We start from the raw sequence: 19,651 nt of genomic DNA, 5'->3' as shown, positions 1-19,651 counted from the left end.
AAACAAATAAATAAATAATTTATTAATTTAAGGATTTTGTTTTTGTTTTATTTTTTTGAGTTTTTTTTATAGAGAATTTAGTTACAAAATAATATGAAATTATATATATATATATATATATATTGTATATTCATATCTCATTCAACAACAAAAAAAACTAAACCACAAATTTCTTGTGTCAACCAAAATAGTTTTTATTATGAGTTTTTAGTTAATAAAATAAAAATAAACATTTATTTATAAAATCAAACAAAAATAAGCAGATATATAGTAAATTTAATTGTTTTTTATATATAAATTTGTTAAACTAATTGTATAATTTTGTCTCTCTTTTTTTAAAAAAGCCATGAGATTTTATTTGTTATTATAATGTATACTTATATATATAATATATAAAAAATATATAGATTTTATAATTTGTAAATTAAGCTAATAATAATACATACATATTACAAATAATTGTGAACAAAACAAATTAATTTTAATTAATATTAAAAATAATATTAAAATTGTTAATAAAACTACATTATATTTACACACACATACACACATTAATACTATAAAAATTAGCTATAGTTAGATCATCTAGATTATAATTTCTAGCAATTACAAAACAAATAATAAACAATATAATTGATTAAAATTAGACACTTTATAAATAACATTATAATAATATATAATATTATAGTTGATAAACAAAATTATTGAAGATTTCATACAAAATTATATGTATGAAAATTATTATTATTATTATTATTATTTAGAATTATTATAAAAAAAACAACAAAACAATTGACAATTTTTGAGAGCTAACTAATTAAAACTGAATGCTAGTCTACTGGCAGTTATAGTTGATATGTATTGTGCAATAATAATGGCTTAATTGTATAAAAAAAATAATTAATACAAAAACTTAATAAATAATAAAAATTAACTGTTCATTACAAATATAAATTTGAAAATAATTATTTTATTTTATTTTAGACACACATTAGTTTGTTGGAAATTTGTTGAATAATTTTATTGAAGTTTTATATACTAATAAATTTTTGAGTGTATATTTTTTCATGTGTGGGTTAGTAACGAAATAATAAATTGATTGTCTGTGTGTGTGTGTGTGTGTGTGTGTGTGTGTGTGTGTGTGTGTGTGTGTGTGTGTGTGTGTGTGTGTGTGTGTGTGTGTGTGTGTGTTAAACCAGTGAACCTGTTGTGCGATTAGTGTCACCAAACGGATCTGCAATTGATATATAATAGTTATAATATTATATAACTTGCGAAAGTTTTCGATCTCAAGGGGGGTATAGGGGGTTGTATTAAATATATATATATATTATAAATATTAATATTAATTAATACAATTATAATATGAACTTTAGTTTGTCTTCATTGAGTGTATTATCAAACCGTTAATCTTTGACAACAATGTAGCGAAAAGTCTTAAACAGTAGCGATGGCGTCGGCAATGCTATTGATTACAATTATCTGGTAATTGAATTCAATAGTCACCACAAATAGTTGAAAACAGTTTTACTATATTTATCAAAATTATTAATAATGTAATCAATCATTTTTTTAAAAAATTAATTAAATGTATGATTAACCAAATAATTTTTACTCTCGACTGTCCAAAAAAATAATAGATAAAAATTTTATTTATCGTCAATTATCTGTCTAATCTTAATTTAATAAAAAAATAATCAATTATGATATTAATTTTGATCTTTAACTTTACAATTATTGATTACTTTTAATAAATAAATATACAGTTAATCAGATAATTGAAAACAATAATCGCCGTTTAAAACTTGATGTTATATGATATGACTTTACCACTAATACTCTAAATATTTTGTTCAATTCAATACTGTATTATATATAAAACACTATTTATTTCTCTAATAACATTAATTAAATTATATATATAAATACAGTAAACTTTATAACAGTATATATATTTATAAATATTTAATAAATCTTAATATAATATTTTTATATAAAAAAATTTCATTAATTTTTAAAACATTTGAATTAAAGCATTTCAGAGTAGGAAAAATGTAAATAAATATCAAACTAAATAATGGAAATATAATCTCTTTAAAAAAATCTACTAATATTAATCAATTTTGTTTGACAAGATATGTAAAGTTATCCCAAAATAATGTTAATATAAAAAAAATTGTGTTTAGAAATTCATAATTAAATATACAGTATATATAAAGTATATGTTTATATAAAAAATGCCGATTAAAAATAACTAAAATATAAAATAATAATTAAAAACAATATATTTAACAATTAAGTCAACTATAACTTGGGCTTAATTGAGGCCACATTAGGCTTATCGTTGACAAACACTTTCCACCAATCGGGTCGCTGTGTAGCTCCCGGTGCCGCCAGAATCGACTCGTATATGTTTTTATAGATTTGACCGTCAGATTTGCCTAAAGCTGAATTGAGCATAAAATCTGTCGGTGCGATGGCATCTACCAGAGCGACGGCATCGTCCTTAAGCTGAGTACATAATTTAAGTATCGATTGACGTATGTATTGAGTGGGCGCCGGACCCACACAATAGCCGCCTTCATATAAAGTAGACAAATGCTTCTCCAATGACCACAAACCGTAGAGCGAACCCAATCGGTTCAATACAATGGCTAACGATTGGTCGGGTATTTCGTTTTGAATGAATGTATTCCATCGGTCGAGAACTACCTCTTCAATGAAGGCCAACGATAGAGACCGACAGTAATAGACCTGACTATTAGTCTGAGCGGTAAACAAGTCTTTTCCGGAATCCATTTCGCGTTTCATTTTGCTAACCGAAGCCTTAAGCAAATAGCTAACTAGGAATCGGTAGGCATCGAGAATGACATCCATACGCATGACATCATCGGGTGTCGATAAATGCATTTTCTTAGCTAAGTGTACATCCATTTGGTCTAAAAAGTCGACGGATGCAAACTGTGAGGTAAAAGGTCGGCCCTCTTCTATCTTTTGTTGCCATAAACGCAATAAATATCTACTGCACTGCATCTGTAGGACATTATTGTCGCCTTCATAGGTATTGTTGGCGTCGTGATCGTCCCGGAGTTCACCCAAACCGGACGCTTTAAGATATCCGTGACCACCACACGCTTCACGGCATTCTTGAATGGCATCGCGACAGATCCAACCGGCCAACGGTTTTGCGGCACTGGACAGGGCATGTATTTCTTGTCCCTGTTCTGATAGTTCGGGTGATGTCGTGCCGAACAGTACTGAGATTTGAAAGTTCATAAAATCCTTGTGAAACGTATTGCTAAAGTTGTCGACCACATAACAGGCCGCCAAATACGGCAATAGACGCCATTGTTGCATCTGATACTCGAGAACCGGCAGCTCTTCCTTCCCAATCGGACCAAACTGTCTGCGAGCGGCTGAATATCTAATGGCAATCGGCAAAGCCTTTTGCATATTAGTGATGGCCATACCAATGATGCCAACCCTTCCCATTGATAGTGTGCCTAAAGTAACACCCATTCGTTTTTTGGTGTCTTTAATTTCCGACACATAAGTGCCATCTTTGTCCACATCACCGATTCTGTTCATTAGCAGATCTTTAGGTACTCTATAGTTCTTGAATTGCAGAAATCCATTGTCGAGTCCATTGAGACCTATTTTAGGTCCCATATCTCCAACAATAATTCCGGGATACGGTAGGAGTGTCTTCGGATCACGAATGGGCGCTATAAAGGCACTCAAACCGTGACACTTGCCGTTGACATATATCTGGACAAAGACAACGGCATGAGTAGCCGTTTTGCCCAAATTTCCTGACCATACTTTCGATGCCTCGAAATTGGGTGTATTCAGTATAAACTCGTTTGTTTTCGGATCAAAGTCGGCGCGAGTGGCCATAGCCTTAGTATTGCTTCCGTGAGCCATCTCTGTCAATGCAAAACAGCCCAACGCTTCGAACTCCATGAGCTGATCCAATACACTCAGATGACGACTAGAACCGGCACCCCGTAGACTAACGGTAACAAACTCGTAGGCCAAAAATTTCTTAGCCGACAGAGACCAGTCGTACTGACCCAATGTGTTGTACATGTGCTGCGTTAGCAACGGATTGGCCATAAACTCTTCGTCGGGCAAGAAGTCATACTCCATAAGTCGTTTCATACGTTTCAATGTTATCTCCCGGTGTTCGTCGCGTGTCATCTCTTGGCTCGGGTGGTGAGCAAACAGAGGATCCGCTTCCAGACTACGGGCTATTCTTAGCTTAAATCTGATAATGTCTTCGCCCTCCAGAAAGAGTTTCATTTTTCGCCAATCAAACGACGCCCGCCTTCGGTACTCATCCAACGGTCCCGACGGCCAGTCAGGTAACAACTGCTTGATCTCATCTGTGATCGTAATATCATTGGACGACTCGGTGGACATTCCTTGCATTTCTTATATTTTTTTGGTGACGTTTAGTGTCTTTTATTTGTTGAAAAAATAACTTTTAAAAGGAGAGACAAATAATTTTTATAAAAAAGTATTACAAATGTTTTGATTGAATGACTATTAAATTTTTCCGTTCAATCAATTTTGTTGACACAAAACATATAGTGATATCGGGTTTTTATATATATTTTATTGGACTTATATTATTGCACAACAAATATAATGGATTTTATGTCTTTAATAAAAACTCAATTAAATAATTGCCACTCATTTGCCATCAAATATTATCGTATTTTTTAAAAAAATAAATAAATTATATGATAATATACATGTATATAAAATACAAAAACATATTTATCTAATCACCCATGCTCAGTTTTTTTGTTGTTGTAAACAGTCATATATATATGATGTAAATATAAACTACTTTATCATACAGTATATATAACAGCAGGGTATAACTCATATGTTAGGCAAACAGCAAATTATATAGCAGTTTAAAGTTAAGTAAAAGTCAGTTTACTATTAAATATTTAATAAAACTATTGAATTGTTATTATTTTTTTGACACACAAACCAAACACACATTAAAGTTAATTATTGAACTAAATTATAGTTATTGCAAACTTCAAGCCTACTATCCTAATCTCATCAATTGGCTATCATCAACAACAACAAATGTACACATAGTTTGAAGATAACATTGTGTGGCAAACAAAATAAAATTTTTATAAAATAAGAGCATCTATTCAACAACAATTTTAATAAACAATTTTTTTTTTAAATAAATATTTCATTATAAACAATATTAGCATATATCCATACTATATCTACTTTAATTTTTTAAATATCTAATTTATAATGAATATATATATATAATAGTAATAATAATTTAACAAATTTTAATTTAATGATGATTACCTATTTTTCAATATATGTTGGGCACAATTATCGATATCCAAACAAACAAAAATTTAATACACGACTCATATACACACTAAATAAAAGTCAATAGCACTTGACTATTGAAAATACAGTGACTCTCCAACACAGGTATTTAATAATATAATAGTAAAAACTTTTTAATTTATTTTTTAATTCAGTCAAAAATATAATATAATAAAAATGATTACTAAATTGAATTGAAATACAAGTCTATTGGTGTCAAACGGAACCACTTTTTGTGAATGTCTTTAAAACTATGTATTTTATAATTCAATTTATAGACTGACTATAATACTGTATTTTAATACAATGTTTTTAAATGTCTATTTTTGGGATCAAATTTTTATTTATATGTTTTATATATATATATATATAATTTTTTCCCAATGGCTAACGTTTCTATGTTCACGACTACTAAATTGAGTTGAGTTGTTGTTATGTTTGGTATTTTGATTTTTATAAACCGGGAAATCGGGAAAACTAGTTATAACTTATAAGACTATGAAAACTTGTTTAACAACTTAATTATATATATCTGTTATAAATACACAATACATTTACTACAAACAAAATATTTTTTTTAATCATTGAAATTATTACTGAAATAGTTTGGTGTGTAATGTCTATTGAATAATATGAGAATAACTTGATTGGTTGAAAACCCTTTTTCTATTATTATTATTATTATTATTATTATTATTATTATTATTATTAATATTATTATTATTATTATATACAGTACTATTAATGTAATTATTATATAATATCTTAGTTTAAAACTTTATATTATAAATTATTTGTTTAGCATTTGATAATTAGTTTTTTTATTGCTATAATAAATCTATTAAAATTTTTTTTTAAAGCAAATCACACTTAATTGTTAAATGAGACATTAATTAAAAAAAATTATACGTAAGTCCATATAATAAGTTTTAAATAATTATAAAATTTATGATAAATTTCACAAATTAAATTTTTGAAAATAAAATTATGTAAAATAAAAAAAGTATACTACATATACAGTATATATATATATATATATATATATATATATATGATAAAATTTGACCATAATTTATTTTTTTGCCTTATTTAAGACAATTAATAAAAATTACTAAATTAAGATAATTTTTGTGAGAAATAGGTCTAAAAATATACATTAAATTAAAAAAATAACTGTTTCTAACATAATTATAATAAGTGCCTGATCAATTTTATGACACTTTTTTATATATATTTTTAATTACATTATTTTCAAGTTTTAATGATAAACTCTTTAAACGTTTTGCTGCTAAAATATTGGTTAACTTGTTGAACAAATTATCTAAAATTAGTTATATATATATATATATATATATTATTTAGGTAATAAAATAACTAAAATGTGACACAACAATAGCACCATAATTTTAAAATACAATCTTATTAGACATTATTTAGTAATTTTTATTTTAACTACAACAAATATTTTTTTTTATTATTTTTGCATATATTATAATTCAGCATAAATAATTAACTAACAAATAATTTTTTAATGTTTAAACTTGATTTAATCTAATAAACTATTTTTACAATATTATCATTAAATACTAAATCGTATTAATATTTAGATTTATTATCATTTAAATATAATTAATGATAGTAAACAAATCAGCTCATTTAAATTAGTAAAATCTATGATGTGTTAAAATTTATATATTTTTTATATTTAAATTATACAAAATTTTTAAATTAAATTTTGTTTTTCATATCCTTTAAGGAATATAATTCATAATTTAAAATTATTATCAGTTATACAATAGCTTTTAAATCTAAAGGTATTATAAGGTCGACAACAATTAAATTTTTTAATTGAATTATTAATAATAATAATATTGATATTTACAATTATACTGTATATAAATATAGATTATCTGATAAGTTTTTATACTGGTATAACTTTTTTTACAAAATATGTTCAAAAATTACTGGGAATTTTAGAAAATATTAAAAATCCCAAAACTCATAAAAAAATTTTATTTACTTTTTATGGTAAACTAATTGTTATTATTATTGTTAAATATTTATTTAAATCGTGGTTACATACAGTATTCAATAATAATAATAAAAAGTATAATCGTTTCACACTTTAAGATAAAATTTTAATTATATTATTTAAATTCACTTAAATATAATTAATGAGAAATGAATAAATAAGATAAAAAATAGTTAAATTGATTAATGGCAAATATTAATTTAACTTTTAATAACTTAAAAGTAAATAAAATTATTAATATAATAGAAATATTATTTAATCAACAAATCTTTATAATAACTTTTATTGTAATCTTTGTTAAATATTTTATTAAATATTTTTAAAAAATACTATTGAATATTACATTTTATTTGATTATGTAATATTTATATCTTAAATATAATTGTCACAATATTTTGCAATTTTTTTTAATGAAATATACTTATCGTACATTATTTATACAAATTTTAATTTAATTACAGGTAATTACCGTAATAATAATAATAATAAATTTTAATATATTACTTATCAAATAATAAATATAAAAATCATTACTAAAATTATTTTTAATTATTTTATTTAATTAATTAATTAATTTTTACTAATTGATAATAAATCTCCTAATTATTTATATATTAATAATAATAACAGTTATTATATAATCATAATTAAAAATTATTCACAAAAAAACTACTAAAATAAATGAAAATAAATAAAATTATTATTATTATTGAGTTTAAAATGTCATCACAAGACAACTGATGACATATTTCAGTGGATATTATGACCGATTAATTGGTGGAGCCTTTTGTATGGACAGAAAGGTGTCTTCTTGGTTATCGATTTCGGGATTCAGCGGCGGTATGAAAGCGCCGGCACAGACCCGATGATCGGCGCACATGAAGTTATAGGTAGGGATGGCGTGTTTGGTCGGCATTATCTCGCAGTTGATCTTCATTTTCAACAAAATACTTCGCAACCGTCGCTGAAGATCAACGTTAGTCTGATTTTCGGGTACGTCGTCGCCGACGCCAATGATGAGCGCTTCGAGTCGCGGCTCAATCAACATAAACAATGATAGAGACTGTTCGTGAATGTCATCGACGGACTCAATGTCCCACTGGAGGACAGTCGACGGAAACAAAGCAATGGGTCCGTAAGCGAACAGACTATTGGACAGCCGAAAGCCACGCTCGGAGTACGAGTCGACTAATAGGAAACCCAAGTGATCTTTATTGATAATCGTGACCGTTGTCTTGCCGTCGCCTTCATAGCTGCCGCCGCCCATCGGTGGCATCGATCCCGGAGCCGGCGGCGGTTCGCCACCCGAAGCCATTCGGTACATACACTTCATCGCCGGTTGTCTCATACGTCTACCGATGACCGCCTGTCGGCAAATGCCGGCCAGACTACGAAGTGAAGACATATTTGTCTGTCTGTTGTTTGTCGTCTCTCTCTCTCTCTCTCTCTCTCTTCAGTCTTCAGCTATTGATTTGGTATTTGTTGTCAAAAAAAACGACAAAACTTTTACCGCAAAACTCAAAACAAACACATGTTTTGTCATTCAGTTTAATGTTTAAAAAAAACAACAATTATTTGTAGCAATACTTGTGATCGTAATTATTGAATCAATTTATTTGAATATATAATTGAAAAAAACAAACAAACATTTATATTATTTATTAAATTAACACAAAAAATAATAATTATTATTATATTTATAAAACTTTTTTTTTTTTGATAAACTAATCAATAGTTAAAACAAAATAAAAATTTTGTTATTTAAAAATAATGTATAATTATTATCAATGTTTGTATTGACATCAATGAGATGGCAGTGTATTTGCTATTAGTTTTTGGATATTGTATTTAATTACTTTAAATGTATCACTCATTGAAAGCACATGTTTTTATTAGTATATAATAATAACAAATAAATTTTTAAATACAATTTTTTTTTAAATCATAACATATGTGACACAAACAACAAACTGTATAATAATTTTTTTAAAAATAAATATTTTAAATGTCAAATGTTTTATTGATTTTGATTAGTAATTAATATAATGAATTTATAATTATTTATTTTACTTTTTTTAAAAAAAAAATATTGTAATTATTTTTTTTATATATATATTATATAACATTTAATTATTTGTCAAATTATAATTGTTTTAATTTTAAATATTAATAGATAACTGTGTGAATCAATTTTATTTTTTTTAATCATATAATTTTGATTAATTGTATTAATTTTAATAGAGTATCTATTGTACAGTTTATATACATTATATATAAAGTTATATATTTGGTGAGTATTTTAAGTAATAATAATTATTTTATGTTAGTTTTTAATAGATATAAAACACTATTTTTATTATTTTATTTATTGCTTTTAATTATAAATCTTAGTAAATGTTTTCTCACCATTCAATTACATGCATACAGACAAACAAAATAAAATTTATTTAAAACTTTATACAAAAAAATAAATAAAATAAATATCAATATTTTATATATACTGTACGGTATATCTACTGTTTAATCTCATGAGAATTAAAAAAATGAGTTAATTGTATAATTTTTTTCCTCTCTTTATTTAAATTTAATTGATGTCTCAATTAAAGTGGTAAATAGACATCATTTTATTTTGACATTAAATTTTATTTTATGTATCTTTGTGTATATAGTTTGCGTGTTATTTGTATTTAAGTTTAAATTTATTTGAATATAATATGACCCAGGGGTTATATACAATATATATATATGGACAATGTGTTACATAAAAATTATATATATAGGCTATATATATATATATAATTTTTATGTAACACATTGTCCATTGTAATTATTTTATGATTTTATAATTAATGATTTGACATTTACCTGATGGCATGCATTTGTTATAATTATCATTAAATCACAAACAAAACTGTGTTTTTATTATTATTATTTTTAATTATTATTTTATTTGTTTGTTTTTTGTGTTGCTTTTTTAAAATTTTAAATATTTTTTTTTATTCGTGTTGATATAATTTAACTTTTAATAATTAGTTTACTTTTATATATATTTACAATAATCTCTCATTTAGTCATTACAGCAATAATAGTGTTACAATTAAATACAAACTTAATTACAATTTATATATATATAATAATAATAGTATCACATGTTTTCTGCAAAATAAACAATAAATCAAAACTAAATGCTATTTTAAGCTCAAATAATTTATAATAAATATATTTAAAGGATTTTATGTCTGATTTTCTCATTATTAAATTTATAATATTAATACATATAATGTCTTTTTTGGGAATTGACGACCAAAAAAAAGTGTAACAAATTATAAATCTATTTATTTAATATTATTTTTTGTTTTATATGTTTTTTTGTGTACATTTCATCTCATAATATCTCAAAAATTGAGGCAATCGTCGAAAGATTTGTTTAAAGTTTTTTTTAAAATTTCATTTATTTAATTATATATTTTATTTAATGAGAAAAATTTTACTTTTATTTATTTTTATTTTATTTTCTCATCAGTTACTGTTAGTTTATAATTGAAAAATAAGTTTTGTTTATTAACAATAATAATAATAATAGTTTTTTTTGTTATTAATTATACATATAATTAAAGCATTTATTTAATGTACACCTTATTATTGTTTGTATTTACTGTTGATTGAGTTTATCGTAGTTTTATATAATTGTATTTCAACCTCATTTTAAGTTGAAATAAAGGTTACAAATAATTTTATGACTAAAACATAGTTAATTAGATTTAATATCGTATAATCTTAATGCAAATCTCATTGTTTTTAGGCATTAATATATTAATATATCTTTTTTTTGTCACATTGTCTGCCATTCAAACATTAAAGAGATATAATGAGTTCATCTTTAATACCCAACGATAATCATATGTATAATAGCGTTGACTATTGGGATAAACGATATGAAAGTGTCGGTCAAAGGGCTGACAGCGATAATGAATCGTATGACTGGTTAGTTGACTATTCAAATATCAAGCATATCATCAACCAATTGATCCCAAAGACAGCATCACTGCTAATGTTAGGTATGATATCTCATCATTTTATTGACATATTATAAATTTATATAGCATTTCATATCTATATTGAATTTATTATTAATAATATTATTATACAGGTAGTATACTAATAATTTACCAAATAAAATTTATATATAAATTATATATATAGTATATAAATGTTTATTTGAATTTATATTATTAAATACCATATTTGGAAGTTTCATATAAAATTATAGAGACATAATATCTATATATATATATACTTGAAATGCAAATCAAAATTATAATAATTACAAACTCATTTAAATAATTATAAACTTAAATGAATTGATAGATTAAATAAAATAATAATAAATGTTAGCTGTTTTATTTATTTTAGCACAAATACCCCAAAATAAATAAATGTTTAAAAAAATGTTATGTTATTGGAAAACAAGTTTTCATATATATATATAGTAACTGTATATTACTCGAAATAATAGTTATTATTATTATACAATAAATAAAACAAATAATAATTGCAATATTTATCTTTCAATGTTATTTTTCTGTTAATAATTATTATTTTTTATAATATATAACTCATAACTAACATGTCTTGGGCTAAACATTTTGCACATTTAATTTTACATAAAATACTCGTTTATTAAAAAACCCAAAATTTTAAAGCAAAAAAAAATGAGAAAATAAAAATATAAAATAATAATTTTTCAAATAACATATACGAACTGTGCTTATAGATTGGTTTGAATCATATTAAATAATAAACACTTATTTTGTAGGCCATAAAAAGTTTTTAATCGTCAAAATTTTTACTGAAGTTTGTTATTTTGTTATTAATATTAATATTATTACTAATATTACTATAACTAAAATGTATAAAAGTATTAGTAAATTGCATTTAATAAATTCAAACACTAAAATGAATTAATTTTTTTTCAGTAATTTTTAAATGTTTTATTCCGAGCTTCTATTGGGTTTTTTTTTCTCTAAAAAATTATATTAAATAAAACGATTAAAATTTTGTTTGTTGGTTGTACTTAAAATTTATTTAATATTTATAATTTTGTTTTTTTTTTGTTAAAAAGTCTTTTGTTTCTAAACTTATAGATTAAACACTAAATAACTTGTTGTCGTCAGTAATAATAATGAGACTTTAATTTTTTAATTTATTTATTTGTTTGTTTAAATTTGAAGAGAAAAATAGCATCAAAAGCTAAAAAATGTTTTTATTTATTACTTTTATTTCAGTATAAATATTGAGTATTAAATTTTTAGTTAGTTTTAATCCTAATATATTTTGTTGTTGTTGTTTCGTTAGCCGTATTTTTTTGTTTGTTGCTGTTTTTAAATATATAACAAACATATTATAATAAACAAACAAAATATGATAAAACAAATTAAGTTTTTCGATTTTATTAGCTTTTAATAGACGATAATATTTCCAAAAAAATAAATAAATAAAAAATTTATTTCCATTTATAGCTGTGTTTGCTATAGTTTTTTGTTTTGTTTAGTATAACATTTATATACAAGTTTTATTTCATGTCTTAAATAAAATAACAAAATAAATATAATGCGAAACACAAAAACTACATTTCTTAAAGTTTTTTGTTTAGAGTTTTATTTTATTTTTTTAATTAATTGATTTCTGTTGATCTCTAATGGGATTTTTAACTTTTTTATTATTATTATTTGGTTTTCAAAGGTTGCGGTAATAGTCTATTAAGTGAACAAATGTTTGCCGACGGGTATTGCAATATTGTCAATATTGACTACTCGTCGCCGGTTATCAAACAAATGTCCAATCATTGCGACAATTGTCGGCAAATGCAATGGTCAGTCATGGACTGTCGTGAGTTGACGTTTGCCACCGAAACATTTGATGTGGTCATCGAAAAGGCCACTATAGACGCCCTGCTGACCGAAGAGACCGACCACTGGAATATATCGGACACTAATCGACAACAGATCAGTCGTGTCTTACAAGAGGTCTATCGGGTGCTCAAAACTGACGGCCAATTCATATCGATATCCTTTTATGGATCGCACTTCAGATATCCATTATATAAGAGTTGTTTTGAGTCAAACACCGATCGATTGGCAATGAAAGCCATACATGAAGTGTCCGCCAGTTTTCACTATTACTGCTATCAACTGATTAAATGTGTGAATAAAACTATTGATTTTGAGCCCCAAGTCTACGAACCACCGAAAGTGATCACTACTTGTTTGAGTGGCAATTGTCAGTCAAATCAACTAATAGATGATAAGTGCCTCATAAATGCAAATCCAGTTCAAGATGAGAGTCATTATCTATTAAATATTAACCTCTAAAAGAGTCAATTAGTAGTGACTATACTCTATAAGTTAAAGACACTAAACACATACATACATACATTCATACATACACTACTAATTACAGTATGTTTATATACTATACATATCTTAATTATTATTACTATGAACTCATGTTAAAATTGACGCTATTTTTATAGTTTTAATTATCAAAACAGTTGTCATTTATTATGATATCATATTTCCATAAATTAAAATTATTATAGGTTTGTGGCTTAAATGATGATTAAGTCATCAGAATTATTTTTATTTTATTTTTTTTAAATATTTTTTTATTATTTGTATTTTTATATATGTATTCAATTCTAAGCAATCAACAAATCTAGTGTCGATCAAATGCTATTAAACCCAATAAAAATATTTTTAAAAATATTAATTATTAATTCATTTAATCTTAATTATGTTTTTCTTTATGACATTAATCTCTATATTAAATGTTTTTATTATTTTGTTTTTCAGTTTAGTCATATATTTTAATGTATTTAATTATTTAATGCATTAATCGTATTGCAATTTGAAAACATTTTGAATTTTTTTTATAATAATTTTATTATTCATTTAATTCTACATATAAAATAACATTAAAATTCAAATATTTGTTTAAAAATTATGTATAAATTATAAAATCATTTTTTAAATATATAATAATATATTAATCTTTTTATAAAAAGGTTTTGCGTGTTTTTAACTAACATTTTCATTGAAACAAAAAAAAGTTTTACACAAAATAATAGTAAAATAAAGAAAGAGAGAGAGAGAGAGAAAGAGAGAGCACGCTTTATATGATATATCATACGAGAAACTCCTAATCTTTATTATTCATCGATTTTTTTGGTCGACTCTCTCTTATAAAGCGGTGAAAATACAGGCGATGGACACGTATTGTCCAGCGAGTCGAGTGAGCACAGGTCGGGCATCGATTTATTGAGATACCATTCCTGTGCATACGAGCCGATTCTGGTCAGACCATTGAGGTTTCGTACAATTGGTTTGCTGTCAATACTCCAAACCGATTGACTTTGACTGCCAAACATATTATTATTATTATTACTATTGATTTTTTGTTTGGTCACATCCACAGCCCTTGTATTTTGTGGCACATCTTTAGACTTACGGGACATATAGTTATTAATAATATTACTACTGTCCTCTCGTTTAGTATTTCTATATTTTTTCGTACGACTTCTGGACCTACTGTTGTTTCTAATGGCCGCCAAACTGACATTGGCTTTACGTTTGTTGATAACACTGGCCAACTTTGAATGCGTGTCCACTACATTAGTAGTGGACGACTCGGAGCTGGTATTGCTTTCGAGACTATCACTGCTTTGCGTGTGATATAGTCGGCCACCTCTGGCACCACTGTTTGCAGCCGACAGGTGGACACCACTGACACCGGTATGTTTGCTCTGGTGTTCATCGATTCTGGTGAGTGAACCCAACGATTGGCGACTCGTCGACGATGTCAATAGATTTGTTTCGCTGACTGTCTTTCTTGGCTGAGATGGTTTGTTGCCATTTATTTGGTTATCAATTACTGATCGTTTGTTTTTCACAGCATTTGTATGGTTTGTATAGTTAGCAATGTTTTGTTTAAAACTAGTCATATGATTGCCATTGATTTGATTGTAAAGTATTGAAGGCATTGAATAAATATTTGAATCAATTTTATGAATGTCTGAAGTGCTGAACGATTGACGACCTTTTGGTTTATAATAAACGTTACTCTTATTGACTGATTTGCCAACAATAGAGCTGTCATTTCTTTGCAGATAATTCATTGCCAACACTGAAGAGCTCATGTGGGAGGCGTGGGAGGCGTGACGCTTACCTCTAGAGTGTTTGTAACCTTTTGTACCCGCTTTGGCAACTGAGGCACTGTTACGGCTATTATGGCATTCAAATGCAAGATTATCATAGATATGACTTCTACTGCCCGTCTTATCCATTGTATACGATCCCGACGATGATGTCGATGACGACGACGATTCCACAGATGTATTGTCATTGCAATCATTTATCGTTTCGTCATTAAGTGTCCGATCTGTTGTCGGTGTCTGAGAATCGGAGCCTTTGGTAAACTCGAAGTCATCGTTGGCTAATGTGGTAAATGAAACGCCACTCATGGATAAGCCGTCAATACTGGCTGTGCCGATACTTTTAGGACCATAATTATGTGTAGACATTGAATTAAATGTCGATATAATACTATTAGTGTTTTGTATATTTGCATCATTACAGGCATCCTTCCCATCCATACTAATAACTAAATCATTTGAATCATTAAGTGTTTGTAATGTCTGCTGTAATTGTCTTTTGTCGGGAAGAGTAGACCTAACACTAAATGTTTCCGATAGTGTGGCATAAATGTGGTCATCATTTGCATACTTAGCTTTCGATGATTTATTATTATTGTCAATTAAATTTGAATTGAATTTATGTTCAAAATGTTTGCCACTATTAGCACTGTACCAAATCTTACTATCATTATTGGATGCCTCTCTGTGCTGTTGTTTATCGTCTAAACTTTTGTCATCTGATCCCAGCTTCTGTATAGAGCCAACAGAGCCGGCAAATGTTGACATAGTTGTGTTGTTTTTATAGGACTGAGAGTATGGATTAGTCATTAAGTCCTGACTATTGCTTGTATTATATTGAAGGCCAGGTTTGTTGACAGGTATGACTTTGTCGACCCCATAAATACTTAGAAACATGTATTTGTCGTTACTTTTCGGTGATTTTGATTTTCTTAACGATTGCAGACCATTATTGTTTGTCCGCATAAATGACTCATTAATATTAGTTCGTCGATGCTTTTCATTGGCCCTCATTGACGAGCGCCGGTAGTTTGACACTACTGTCAATGGTGAAGACGATGAGGTATTTAATTTAGCTGTCGGTATGGAACTCATAGCACCGACATATGGCTTATCAATGAGTGCGAAATCATTGAAATACAAAGGAAACGGTCCTTCAATACCTGTATGTTTCAAAAGATAGTTTTCAAAATATAATAGTTTGTTAAATCATTTATTTTTTTTGACTGACATTTAAGACAAACAACAAACTAATGTTTAGTCTAATTGCATAATAACTTCAATAATTATTATAACAACAATAATGAGATAATAATCTTTTGAACTCAAGACATATAAATTAAAAGTTAAGGAAAACTTAAACTAACAAATAAATAAATAAAATAAAAAGTCTTAACAAATAAAATAAAAGATATTTTCAATAGTTTTTTGAGTTCATATTAATTAAGTAATTGGAGTAATCATTATTTACAAAAAGGGATTGCCTTTACATAAATACAATTAAATATATATAGAGAGAGGACTGGGAGTAGAAAATATGCTTAATTAATGGCATAATCAATGAGCATATGATTGATAGATAGACAGATAGAAACAAAAAAATCATTTACTTTTACTTATATCAGAGCACCGGTAGCTCTTTCTCCGGAAACTTCGTTTGACGGCATCTCTAAATGGGTCATCCGTTATGTATAATGCTATCGGAAGGAGTATGCCTTCAATGACACCAAACCAGATGACAATGTTGTCGTGCAATGGATTCCAGAACTGGATGACCAAACCGGCTGTACTGAAGGCCTGTGCGATCACAAAAAATAAAGGAAGGGAACGGCATATTACCATCAAATATGATAATTATGATATATCATCAAACAATTTGCAACAACAATCACAACAACAACAACTACAACACAATTACTAAAACAAATTAGTAGTAAAAGAAAATTTCATTTGTAATTAAGTGTATAATAAGTTTAGTATTGAATAAAAATGATAGATTGAAAAACAATTATAGTGTAAAAGTAATTGATGACCACCATTAAGTGATACATTAAAAATGTTGAATTCAATATTATTAGCAATAATTTTTTTTACTCTTTTTTTTGTGTGTATGTGCTATAAGCCAAATAGATTGGAGATATTTTTGTGAGATAGGCTTATTAAAAAAAAATAAATAATAATAAATGATAATACTATGTATGGTTTCGGCAAAAATATTAAATAAATAATATTTGTATGTATATATAAATTTATATAAAAAAATAATAATAATTTTTTTTAATAATAAAATTTATTTTAGCGATGAAATCGTGATATAAATGGTAAGCGTGAGGCTTATAACTGTAAGGGCATTAACATCAGTCAAATAAAATTTATAAAAAAATTTGTTGTTTGAGGACTTTCTTTAAGGGGTTGTGTGTGTGTGTGTGTGTGTGTCTGTGAGTGAGTGTGTGTTGTATTTATTTATTATTATTTGCATACATTTCTCTAATAATATCAATCTCTACGGTTGAACTCTACAACAACTCAACAAAAATTTGTTTTTTCTCTACAGGTTATACCTGTGTTTATATACACATATATAGCATATAATAAAAATATATATATATGAAACAGTTTGCTCAGCCCCAACATCCCTGAGTGTCTATAAGATATAATTGTTTTCTATCAATTTTAGTGACAATTTTTTCTAACAAATTTTATTATACATTTCAATGATTTATTAAATTAATTTTGTTAAAAATTTGTTTACTAAAAAAAATAAATAAATTTATTTTTAAGTTTCCGATCGAGTAAAAAAATAAAAATAATTTAATTTATAGTTGTATGTTAATTTTTTTGTCAAAAAAAATAAACTAAAACTAAATTAAGTTATAAAATTATTACACAGGATGGTACATACAATAGTTTTTTGGCAAATAAATTAAGGAGTTCAACAATTGCTAACTGTGCTGACCACTGATCCAGTTCCCCAATTCTTTCTAAAATTAATAACTCAATTATATAAATATATATATTCTCTTACATTGAGTTTCAATTAAAGACTTCCTTATTATTTTTTTCCTATGCGTTCATCAAATGTATATATATTTATATAATATATACTGATAGGGGGGGGGAAATATAGTACACACTGTTTATAAACATATTATAATAATAATAAAATTCATAAAATGCAAACACAATTTTTTATGATAATTTGGATCTAAAAGTAATACCGTTCCTTAAGTCCTATTCTTACATTACTTTAATATGAGATAACGTTTCCCTTTGATATTTTAATATTGCATAATATCAGCACATGTAGTTCAGATCAACTTTGCTTATATGATATATTGTATATTCTCTCTCTCTCTCTCTCTCTCTCTCTCTCTCTCTCTCTCTCTCTCTCTCTCTCTCTCTCTATCCCTAAGGAATTCTTATGGATTTAAGTATCTATTGTTTGAAAAGTGTTTTACAATTTTTTTTTGGCTAAAAAAATATTATATGCTTTATATTTGTGTTGTTGTGTTAAACTCACATAAAATTATCTCAAACTCCTAGAAAAAGTTTTTCACAATTTATAATATATTTTTTTAATATATTTTATGTATTTTTCTCACACAAAATGTAATAACAATTATACGCTATTTTTTATTAAATGAAATAGTTTTGTAGGGTTGGGAGCATTGGGAACGGCAATACTTTTTTGTTGTTATTATTGATATTATGTGTGATCTATCAGTTGGTGTTTTTTTGTTGAAAAAATTGAAATCAAAATTAATTTTATTACTTTATCTAATGTGTTTTCCGCAACTTTTTACGCTATAATGTCTGTATAACTAATATTTTTTATTTGTTTGATTGAAAAATTTAAAGACAACGTAAAATTAAATTAATCAATTATTTAATCAATTTAAACATACAAATCATACATCAATATTAATTTAGACATACACTGCCAATAATTTTGTTGGTTTTAATTTTAATTTTTATTTATTTTAATTTTAAAATCATCTATACATACACTATATATATTTATAGTATAATATATA

At 26.0% G+C, this 19,651-nt stretch overlaps 3 protein-coding genes across 4 annotated transcripts; 1 reads left to right on the top strand and 2 right to left on the bottom strand.

Annotated features, from left to right (window-relative positions):
• Window positions 1-2,242: 2,242 nt before the first annotated feature.
• On the bottom strand, window positions 2,243-5,461 carry LOC128962872 (peroxisomal acyl-coenzyme A oxidase 3-like). Of its 2 annotated transcripts, none has more exons than XM_054309271.1 (2): window positions 5,350-5,461; window positions 2,243-4,483 (listed from the first exon to the last, which is right to left on the bottom strand). In XM_054309271.1, exon 2 carries the CDS (start codon window positions 4,429-4,431, stop codon window positions 2,305-2,307), a length of 2,127 nt encoding a protein of 708 aa, XP_054165246.1. In that variant the 5' UTR covers window positions 4,432-4,483; window positions 5,350-5,461; the 3' UTR covers window positions 2,243-2,304. The 2 variants fall into 2 exon arrangements, with proteins under 2 accessions (XP_054165246.1, XP_054165247.1); XM_054309272.1 differs by lacking the exon at window positions 5,350-5,461 and adding an exon at window positions 4,527-4,689 and having other exon boundaries at window positions 2,243-4,461.
• Window positions 5,462-8,163: 2,702 nt separating this feature from the next.
• Window positions 8,164-9,000, bottom strand: LOC128962287 (NADH dehydrogenase [ubiquinone] 1 alpha subcomplex assembly factor 3-like). The gene has a single exon (XM_054308653.1). The coding sequence runs from the start codon at window positions 8,811-8,813 to the stop codon at window positions 8,169-8,171; it is 645 nt and encodes a 214-aa protein (XP_054164628.1). The 5' UTR covers window positions 8,814-9,000; the 3' UTR covers window positions 8,164-8,168.
• Window positions 9,001-11,276: 2,276 nt separating this feature from the next.
• LOC128962713 (EEF1A lysine methyltransferase 4-like) lies at window positions 11,277-13,845 on the top strand. Its single transcript, XM_054309115.1, has 2 exons — window positions 11,277-11,466; window positions 13,151-13,845. The coding sequence occupies exons 1-2, from the start codon at window positions 11,277-11,279 to the stop codon at window positions 13,777-13,779; spliced, it is 819 nt and encodes a 272-aa protein (XP_054165090.1). The 3' UTR covers window positions 13,780-13,845.
• Window positions 13,846-19,651: the final 5,806 nt, after the last annotated feature.

Source organism: Oppia nitens, unplaced genomic scaffold (assembly GCF_028296485.1).
Source record: "Oppia nitens isolate AA-2021 unplaced genomic scaffold, nextdenovo-longstitch-racon4-pilon3 scaffold6_pilon_pilon_pilon, whole genome shotgun sequence".
NCBI classification, from domain to species: Eukaryota; Metazoa; Arthropoda; class Arachnida; order Sarcoptiformes; family Oppiidae; genus Oppia; species Oppia nitens.
Note: the sequence above shows the minus strand (reverse complement) of the source record. Positions and strands in the feature narration are given on the sequence as shown.

Bases quoted from the DNA above. Each gene is read 5' to 3' on its own strand.
- LOC128962872 (XM_054309271.1), bottom strand. From the start codon at position 4,431: ATGCAAGGAATGTCCACCGAGTCGTCCAATGATATTACGATCACAGAT.
- LOC128962287 (XM_054308653.1), bottom strand. From the start codon at position 8,813: ATGTCTTCACTTCGTAGTCTGGCCGGCATTTGCCGACAGGCGGTCATC.
- LOC128962713 (XM_054309115.1), top strand. From the start codon at position 11,277: ATGAGTTCATCTTTAATACCCAACGATAATCATATGTATAATAGCGTT. The intron at 11,467-13,150 runs GTATGATATCTC...TGGTTTTCAAAG, and splicing joins AGCATCACTGCTAATGTTAG to GTTGCGGTAATAGTCTATTA.